At 37.9% G+C, this 9,725-nt stretch overlaps 3 protein-coding genes across 12 annotated transcripts in view; all 3 read right to left on the reverse strand.

The window, feature by feature from the left end:
- Positions 1-3,425, reverse strand: part of mapkbp1 (mitogen-activated protein kinase binding protein 1) — an 81,367-nt gene extending 77,942 nt beyond the window's left edge. For all 6 annotated transcript variants that reach the window (XM_067455921.1, XM_067455922.1, XM_067455923.1 and 3 more), the window contains exon 1: positions 2,978-3,425. In XM_067455921.1, the coding sequence (XP_067312022.1) occupies positions 2,978-3,091 (114 nt within the window). In that variant the 5' untranslated portion in view covers positions 3,092-3,425. The remainder of the gene's footprint in view (positions 1-2,977) is intronic.
- A 1,106-nt stretch (positions 3,426-4,531) lies between these two features.
- On the reverse strand, positions 4,532-6,269 carry LOC137090716 (type-1 angiotensin II receptor). Its single transcript, XM_067454670.1, has one exon. The coding sequence runs from the start codon at positions 5,782-5,784 to the stop codon at positions 4,654-4,656; it is 1,131 nt and encodes a 376-aa protein (XP_067310771.1). The 5' UTR covers positions 5,785-6,269; the 3' UTR covers positions 4,532-4,653.
- Positions 6,270-6,484: 215 nt separating this feature from the next.
- mgaa (MAX dimerization protein MGA a) overlaps positions 6,485-9,725 on the reverse strand; it is a 26,366-nt gene continuing 23,125 nt past the window's right edge. For all 5 annotated transcript variants that reach the window (XM_067455930.1, XM_067455932.1, XM_067455931.1 and 2 more), the window contains 4 exons: positions 9,351-9,725; positions 9,117-9,242; positions 8,883-9,005; positions 6,485-8,795 (listed from right to left, as the gene is read on the reverse strand). The exon at positions 9,351-9,725 is cut by the window's right edge and continues 177 nt beyond it. In XM_067455930.1, coding sequence (XP_067312031.1) covers positions 7,915-8,795; positions 8,883-9,005; positions 9,117-9,242; positions 9,351-9,725 — 1,505 coding nt within the window. In that variant the 3' untranslated portion in view covers positions 6,485-7,914. The remainder of the gene's footprint in view (positions 8,796-8,882; positions 9,006-9,116; positions 9,243-9,350) is intronic.

The following is a 9,725-nucleotide window of genomic DNA, read 5'->3' on the forward strand; positions in this document are numbered from 1 at the left end:
CATGGGTTACCTTCCCATTTATTACTGTTGCATTCCTCAAAAACGCAGGTTTAAAAAAAAAATCTATACACTGAAGATGCTACACACGTACATTTATTATCGTACTGTAAGCTGAATGTAGCCCCAGTGTATTACCGCAATTTGTGCTGAACATGCCCATATAAAAAGCACTGTAATTGAGGTTGTTGCTTTGATTTATCATCTTTCCAAAGATGTTTTGACAGACCTCCATATATAGTGCCTTGGAGTGGAGAAACAACGGAAAAAAGAACTCGTTTTCAAATGCATTTCTGAACCAACGGCTGTGTCATGCACTTTTCCAGAAACTTTCTTGCTATCGCTGTATGTAGAATCCTCAGAGAACGGCAAAGTCCTTGAGCCAGAAGTCAATGAACTGCACAACACCTGGTGGAATGGCTTTGATTTCGATGCAGCGTGTAAACCTCAGAAAACAGAACCCTGAAGAGAGATGAACTGATAGTCTTACAAAAAGCTTTGTTTGGCTCTGTACACCAGAGATCCCTAAACTGCTTTAGGCAGAGAGAGAGAGAGAGAGAGAGAGAGAGAGAGAGAGAGAGAGAGAGAGAGAGAGAGAGAGAGAGAGAGAGAGAGAGAGAGAGAGAGAGAGAGAGAGAGAGAGAGAGAGAGAACAAAGGCACCTTGACACCTTGAGCAGGTCATCACATTCATCACTCCAAATTGATTTTTTTTAAATAAATGGATGTGGTTAGGGCTGTTTATTTGCTGAAGATGTCTTCTCTGATCAGTGCAATATCAAATTAGCCTTTTTAATATTACAGTGCTTTGCAACGATTCAGTGACCATAAATGTTTAAAGGAACTGTATGTAACAAATGTATTTCAATGAATCATAAAATGGCCCTGATATATCACTAGACATTAAGAAATCATGTTCATTTCAAATACTTATATCACTGACAACAGTAGTCCGGCCAGGATATTGTCATTTAAAAGTTGTTTTTGCAGCCCTCAACTGATGTTGATGTTGTCATGTAGTGTTTTGGCCTGAAGCTCCACCCTCCACCTATCGACCAATCACAAAGTCAGTAGTGTTTCTGCATCCGGGTTGTCAGCTCTACTCTAGTTACCACAGCTGCAGCTACAAACGTCCCTGCAAGATCCTGCAGCCTATCTGGCAACCTCGAGTCAGGGGGAGGGGATAGTGATTGCAGTACCAGTTTTAGCCACAATCTTACATATACTTCCTTTAAAATTGCTTATTATATTCTGGTCCAAGGATACGCCTCGGGTCTCTCCCTCCTTCATAAGAGTATGGGATTTTCTCACAGAATTTGCCACTGGCCAAGCGAAACGCATACATCTGATCACTAAAGAAGGTAATAGTACACCTATCCTCCACAAACCGCAGTGAGTTATATCATTCAGTGAGATTAATAAGCGAGTTAGGGGCATAACACTAAAGTTGAGCAATAATCAACCTTAGCCAACACAACAGCACAAGAAGGCTAGAGAAACATTCCATAGAGACATGGATTTGGTTACTGAAAATGTGCTAGTGTGAACGACACTGTAATTTATGAGCACCAAATCATATGCAGCTGAGGTCTCAGAGTTATTCGAGGTATTCATCTCTGTTGCAAAACGGTCTCAACATTCAGTCACAGGGACTCCTGTGGAAAAGGGAAGTACAGTCACCCAAGGGTCCGCAGCAGTAAACAGGCAATCTGAATGGAATGCAACAGTCAGGGATGATTACTCTGATACAGTAATAGTTACAGTTACAATAACAAGAGCAAAAGAACAGGTCATATATTTACAGCAGAGGCCATATCTATACTGCTCTAAATAAGGATGAATGCTCAAATAATATATCTTATGCATTCCACACGTTTTTAGAGTTTGAATTGGTAAACCTAGACGTATCTAAATTTATACTATTATAGTATGGATTTATATAGGATTACCAACTCAAACTCTAAACACGTTTTGGTTTCAAACAAAACACTTTATGCATGCAAAGATTAGGGTTCATTTTTAGGACACACTTTCTTATATTATATTATATTATTATATTATATTATAATAATTTCAAGTAACGGTAAAATGCATGTCGTGTAAAAATAATGTACAAATATGACCATACTATATTCCCTGGTACATCCCATCCTATTTGTGCATTATATTCACACAACATACATTTTACAATTGTTTGAAATTAATATAACATAATATAATAATTAATCAAATAAAGTGTGTCAAAAAAACAAACCCTAATCTCTACACCGAAAAGCACTCAATATTATATTATATTGTAAACTGACTGTTTAAAACAGAGGAATGATTGAGGTTTCTGTATATGCATCCACAAATATGACTATAGTTAGTATATTTGCTGGTACATCCAATCCTAGTCATATTTTTGTGCATTATATTTACACAACATGCATTTTACAATTGCTTGAAAATAAATATAATATAACATAATATGGAAATGTGTATAAAAACGAACCCTAATCTCTAAACTGAAAAGCACCCAATATCAAATTATAGGCTATTATAAACGGACTGTTTAAAACACAGAACTTATTAAGGTTTCTGTATATCCTAATACATCTTTATGCAATATATTAACAATGTTTTAAATTAATTCAATGCTATGTATTAGAATACATTTATTATATTATTGTGCATCATATTTTCACAGCATGCATCTACCAGGGATTTAAATGATTTGTGACATGTGCCAAATATAGGTCAGTGCATTTTACAGCCTTCTTGCTGTTGCATTGTACTGACGGGGCCACAGTATGCCTTTGTAAAGTTTGCATAACAAACCCTGGAAAGAATCTGACATTTCTGTGTCAATTCAGTGTCGCCTTGCATTAAACTGCAGGAAATCACAGCGATACATGATATGATACAGTAGGCTACATTTACAGGCAACTGCAGATGCAGATTCCACACATGGTTCATGTCATACAGTAAATGCACTGTACCTTATTACTGAGATTCTCTTTGTTGTTCCCAGCTTTAGTTCTTCTCAATTTGATGGAAGGCGACCGAAGCAGATTTTTAAGCCGACTTTTGATAGTTGTATTTTCCACTGTCATCTTGATTTGGCGTGCGGCTGAATCAACGTTTCCAAAAACCAAGCTGAAGCCCTTCACTCTAGTCACAGCTGATAATCAATTATACGATAACGTTACGCGTTTAAAGTAAGCCATGGTCTGATCATAGGCTTTTATTTCATATACTAAACCAATCCACCGGAACCGTCATCGCGATAAATCCAGTGCGGTTGTCCTGTCGGTGAGAGACGCGCTCCTCACTAACGTCCATTTGTTAAAATGGACCATGTTTCGTGTTTAGAGTCAGCAGTTTGACGGTGTGAAAGCTCCGCGAATCACCTCCAGCCGTGATACCTTCACCGGTACGGTGTGTGTGTGTGTGTGTATTTACAAATCCTACTACTGTAAAGGCCGGGCTCATGAATATTACAGAACGTGAGTTTGTTCAGCTACTAATATGATTGGCTGAAACGTTGACGTCGGGAGGCGGACGCTAGGCTACTGGCCAATTAACGACTTCTGCTAGGGGGAAACGTTTGAGCTCTGAATATTAATGAGATGACGTTACGAATTAAAGGATGCTTAATCTAATTAATAAGCCTTAGCCATGTACACATTAAACACACATATCACGCATGCATTACTACTAGGCGGATTATACTGCACATATGAGCGGTTGTGTGACACAGTGTTTCCCTAAGGTGTAGACAATTTGTTTACTAAAGGCAAAGTGTTTATTTAAATATTTGCAAATAATTAGACAAATAGCAGAACAGAGAATTATGGAATTATCCACTTTTCAGATGAAAAATCCAGTTAAAGATGATAAATGCGTTTTGGGACCTGGGTAGCTGTCATGCCATAGATTTTCGGCAATTGTTCAAATGTAAACACTTCATGGTCTAGAATGTCATTCTATGAATCCGTGTAACTTTCCATGCACATTTTGTAATATTTTTTCCAAGTAACGTAGCCTACTTTGATGGAAAGACAACAAATAAATGTCATCAACCTCATGGTATACTCAATAAAGGGTATCGCCAGCAATATATATATATATATATATATATATATATATATATATATATATATATATATATATATATATATATATATATATATATATATATATATATATTTATCTCAAATGTTGACTAAAGGTAATTTGTTAGAGTTAACTTATTGTGGCTGCTGTATACCTATTTTTTTCTACATCAAGTCTGCCATCTAGTGATGCCAAGAAGTAGCCTACCTTAGGATTTTCCCCCCATTCAACTGTAAAGTCAACCTGACTAACACATGGTCAATTTTAGAACAATTTTGATTTAGATACAACTCATTTGACATCTGAAACAGTGAGTCAGAAATACATCGATACAAGATTTGCCACAAAGATTTCATACATCTTTTATTTATAACAAACTACTACATCAGTAAGAAAAATCTTACAATTATAGTCATATAAAGATATCAGACCCAACACCAATGCTAACACTGTTGCCATACAACACAAGCATAACAAGCACTGGAATATGAAGACATTAAATGCATCAACTCACAATTGTGCGACTTTATTTGTCGGTGGTCTTTAAAATATATTATTTTCAAATATCATCTTTATTAATTTGGATTATTTCAGTTGTGTTTTTGGAACCACAATGAAGTTGGATCACACTGGTAGGTTTCTCTGAAGGCCCCCCCAAATCTCTTTTCTTACATAACTGTAAGAACTTTCTAGCCCAGTTTGCCAACACAACCATAGGAGGAAGTTCACCATGTCCCCGCTGCATATGGAAAATTAAAGGATCAAGACATGCATTGAGACAGTACAGTATTTGGGAGCATTCAGAGAGCAGGTTGACCACCCATACAACCCAGCAAGCATTTTTGCAGTGATCCAAAGAGAAGAAAATGATCCAGGCAATGATGTGAAGCAGCTGTCCTGGCACCCAACACACCAGGAAGTTGGCAATGAAAACAACAATCAGCCAGATGGTCTTGTCTAGCCCTTGCATGTTGCCTTGGCCCCATTGCAGCCTTGACTGCTTCATCCTGGAAATGATCTTCACGTAGGCAGGAATGATGAGGATCAGTGGGACAGAAACCTGAATGGTGTAGTAGGACATGAGATTGTAGGTCGCTTCAGTGGTCCTAAACTTTGAGATCACCACCGCTCCACACACATGAATGCCATCCTTCCTGACGGAGTAGAAAATGTTTGGATAAATGAAGTAGATGAAGAGGGCGGTGATGGCCCAGAGCAGAAGTGAAACCAGTGCACTGTTCCGAGGGGTGCGGACCAGTCGGGACTCCAGAGGGAAGACGATTGCTAGGAAGCGGTCAGTGCTAATGGCGCAGATGAACATTGTACTAGATGTCAACCCGACAAAGTATAGGATTTTCACCACAATGCAGAGCGATTTGCCAATTTTCCAGTGGTAGTCAGAGCTAATGTAGACAGCCCAGGGTCCCATAGAGGCCAAATAGGCAAGGTCACACAGAGCTAGGTTCAGTACTCCAATGGACCCAATACTCCAAGGCTGGGATGGACGCAGGCAAGCCCACAGGCTCCAGAGATTTCCAATTGTTCCAAAGATGGTAAGTATGTAAAAGAGAAAAGGTATGAAATTGGACGCATACCTGCGGTTGAAGGGACAGTCCGTATATGGAACCAAAGGAAGGGCCATATCATTGGAGTTGGTGCAGTTCTCTGTCCAATTGTTTACTGCCAACATGTCTTATTATTGCTTAGTCTATGTTCCATTCAAAAGAAAAAGGGCCAAATTAGTTAAACCACTTGTAAATTATTACCTTTTTGGTCTGGATGCTGAACTCAATTAATACTATTTCAGTCTAATCTCATACATGTTAAAATTTACATTGAATAATGTATGGATCTTACCTTGACAAAGCTGAAAGAGGTTTGAATACACCTCTTTTCCAACTGCTGTATATCAACCATGATCCCTCCTGGAAATATGTATTTGCTCTTGGGAGTTGCGAGCAAGGTAAAAACCATTAGAAGCTAATTACCTTGATAATTATTCTCTAATTCTCTAAAGTCTGTATCAAATGTCAAATTAAACATTTGGACAACAGACTGACACATTGGCCTAGGCTGTGTTTCCCAAAAGTTTTATAAGCCCAAGTAGATCATAAAAATATTTTGAGATTGCAGACGTTTGCTGATAACCATGCACACGTTTTAACTTGAGCATTGTTGTTTACATCTTATTTGTATTCAACATCAGAATGTGTTAATTGGCAAGTCTGAAACATTTTAATAATAATAATAAAAAAATCTAAAAAGAAAAATGCATTACCCCCCCCCAAAAAAAAAACATCAAAAAAAGAAGTCACATCTTCACTATTTCTTATGAACCACAATGCCCAGAATAATACATGTAAATGGGATTATTAAAACATTGACTTACACAGTTTGTGCACATTTTTATTGACTTAAAAAGACATATCCATCTCTTTTACAAAGGTAAGAGAGCACTGATTTATAGCATATAAAAATAAGTATTTTAACACCGTTTGCAGACTAACAAAAGGAATACATTTTACATATGTACAATAGCCAAGAAGTGTTATACAAGCCAATATACAGACTTTAAACAAGCTAACTACTAATTGACAAAATAAACCAGTGTAACATCAAATATACAAAAGAACATACTCAAGGAACAGTGAGAAATGCCATCTAATTTTATGAAGCCTTTTAATGTTCCTATGTAGTTTTTCCTTTACCAGTCTTGTCTAAATCTAAAGCAAAACAATTGCATAGTGATCGCTAAGCTCAAACTGAGGGAGCTCTTGAAGTTAACCACCTCACTGGATGCGTGACAATAGCCTTAAAACCTTTTGAAATGCTTCAGACATTGTTAATTATGTTGCTGTTGAAGTGGGGAGTATGGTGAAGCAAGACTAGGTTCACAACTAAAGCATTCAAAAGCCATAAACTGACTGTACTCAAACTTCACAGATTACTTCCTAAACAAACAAAAATACAAAAAAAGAGAAGAAAGTGGACACACTATATCCTTCGTTTATTCCCAAGTTCCTAATACTATTGCTACAGGTTGACTGTTCTCTAACAAGAAACCTTTCTACGTCCCAATATGCGTCCCATATAGAAGAACCTTTTGAAAGGCACTCAACATATGTATATAAGCTAGCTTTTCTGTAACAAGAACATAGACTCTTTTTAGTGAATTTAACATCTATTATTGCTTTAACATGCATTCATGTAATGCTTTAATAGACAGTGGTTTAGATTTCAGTGAGATGCAAAGACAATGACATTCGTGTAATCTCATTAGCAGATAAACTCACAGATGAAATGGTTTTACTGTTAAAAGTCACTGGGCAAATTCAATTATTCCTATAAAGGTCACCCATAAACTGCCCTAATCATCCTACAAAATCCCAAGCACAAACAATTAAAATCAGCTTGACCTTCATGGTGCTAAGGGAGAAACAATCCTATGTTTAAAGATTAAGTAAACTATTTATTTGAATTTGTTAATGAACTCCAATGGGAAAGAAACCACATGCTCCAATATGGAGGTTAAGATGAGTTAACAGCTTTCACAACTATTGCCACAAAGAGTGGATACACAATCGCTGGCAAGATCACACAGAGAATCTTTCTGGTCAAGTAGGTTGAGTATTGAAAAGCAACAAAAAATGTAAAATCAACAAACGTCTTTGGATATACCAGAGGCACAACAGGTGGTGCCCACAGCAGCAGGACTTACACATCAAACAACAAAATAAATAGGCCTATATTTAAAAAAACTTCTGTTTTGTACATAAGTTAAATGTGAGCAGCAGCTGTACCTGATTCATTGACTGGTAGATCACATTTGTGGTCTATGAACATCTTGCTCATTTGAGTCCGTTTTGAGAACTGAAGAGCTCACCTTATTTACATCTTGAGGCTTTAACCCTAGAGGAACCAGTTTAGGCATAGGCCGCCATGGCACGTTGGTCCCTTCATTGACAGATTGACTGGATGCAGTTTCACATGCAGCCTTCATGTGCAACAGAGGTGGCGGAGTAGGAGCATCACCTTTAACATTGCATGTTGGGGCATTCGGACTTTGAACGTTTGTTGATGGTGCAACTCCAGATTCAGATGAAACCGAAGGGGAATCTGACCCAAAGATGACTTTGACCAAGTCATCCACTTTGGGTGGAATATCTATGTCATCTTTAGAGTCGGGAGACATCAGATCTTCATCTAGAGTTAAGAACAAGGGACTGAGAGCACGATCATCGTCCTGTTCTTTATCTACCTGCTTGTCAGAACATGGCTGTACCTCGCCTGGCACAACTATTCTCTGATCTTCGTCTTCATTACTCAGCTGCTGACTAAGAAGAACAAGTTCGTCTAGCAAAGACAGCAGATTTTCATCCTCAGGATCGTTGCTGTCATCCAAACCCTTCTTCTCCAGTCCTTCTTGGTTGGATGAAGTAACAGATGTACTGTTCTCTTCTCCTCCTGCAGGCTGTTTGGGGACATCCTTGGATTGAGGATCATCAACAACCAACCTTTCCTCTAAATTAGGAATTTTAACATCAGAGGGATTCTGCTGATTCTCCACAGGTGCAGGGACAGATACTGGCTGTGCCTGGACAACAGATGTATCTTCCAAAACCTTCTGGGAAATTACGAGATTCTCCACCGGTGGAACCAGAGAAATAACATTGGTGATGTTTGGAAGGTTGGCAGAATCCACTGAAAATGATGCATTGTAAAAATAATTAATTATATCTAAAAATCACTAAAAGTAGGCAATGATTCAATATGACAGAGGACACTTACTTTGAGTGTTAAAATGAATAGGACTGTTTGTAATTTTGATAAACTGAGGATGCAATACTGGAAGCGGATTATCCACTCTAAGCGGGTGGGATATTGCAGGAACTATTGAAACAGACGCTACACCTAGATTAAAACAAAATAAAAAGAATACAAAACAAATACAAATGTTTGTTATCTAATCCCTTACTTTCTATACAACATTTTGAAACATCATTGATCTGTTCAGAGACTAACCTGGTGTGGATGATTGCTGCGTACGTACTGAGGTTATGCCAATAGGTTGAAGTGGGTTGTTTATCGTTATGATTTGATTGCATGGAACCATGGTATTCATCAGAGGGAATACTTGAGGTATACACACTGAACAAAACACAACAGAAATCGAAAAGTATGAACCTCCAAAAATATATTTTGACCAAGTCAAGTCAACATAGCACAAGTACGTAAATGTTTTCTTCTTGGACTAACCGTTAGTTAAAATAGGCTCTTTGACTGGAGATCCTTGCATCACCTGGGATGAAGCACGGGACAGAATGTTTGGCCGCATTCTCTCGCGTGGTACTGGGTAATGTTTTACAGGACTTGGGACAGAGACAAGTTTCTTTTGTGGACTAGAGTTAAGGGATGGCTGAGTAGATTTAGATGTGCTACCTTGCTCTTTATCCTGAGTTTTAAGGGTGTTTTTGCTGCTATCAAGGCATGTAGGTTTTGAGGTCAGAGCAGATTTCGAAACACTTTCAGTCTCTTCCAGACTTTTTTGTTTTTTAATACTTAAGTCTATTGGTTTGGAGGGAGAATGGGTGGGTTTTGGAACATCTTTTACTTTGTTCTGGAATGCCAAAC

Source organism: Pseudorasbora parva, chromosome 10 (genome assembly GCF_024679245.1).
Source record: "Pseudorasbora parva isolate DD20220531a chromosome 10, ASM2467924v1, whole genome shotgun sequence".
Taxonomy (NCBI): Eukaryota; Metazoa; Chordata; class Actinopteri; order Cypriniformes; family Gobionidae; genus Pseudorasbora; species Pseudorasbora parva.

Coding starts and splice junctions, on each gene's coding strand:
- LOC137090716 (XM_067454670.1), bottom strand. CDS start 5,784: ATGTTGGCAGTAAACAATTGGACAGAGAACTGCACCAACTCCAATGAT.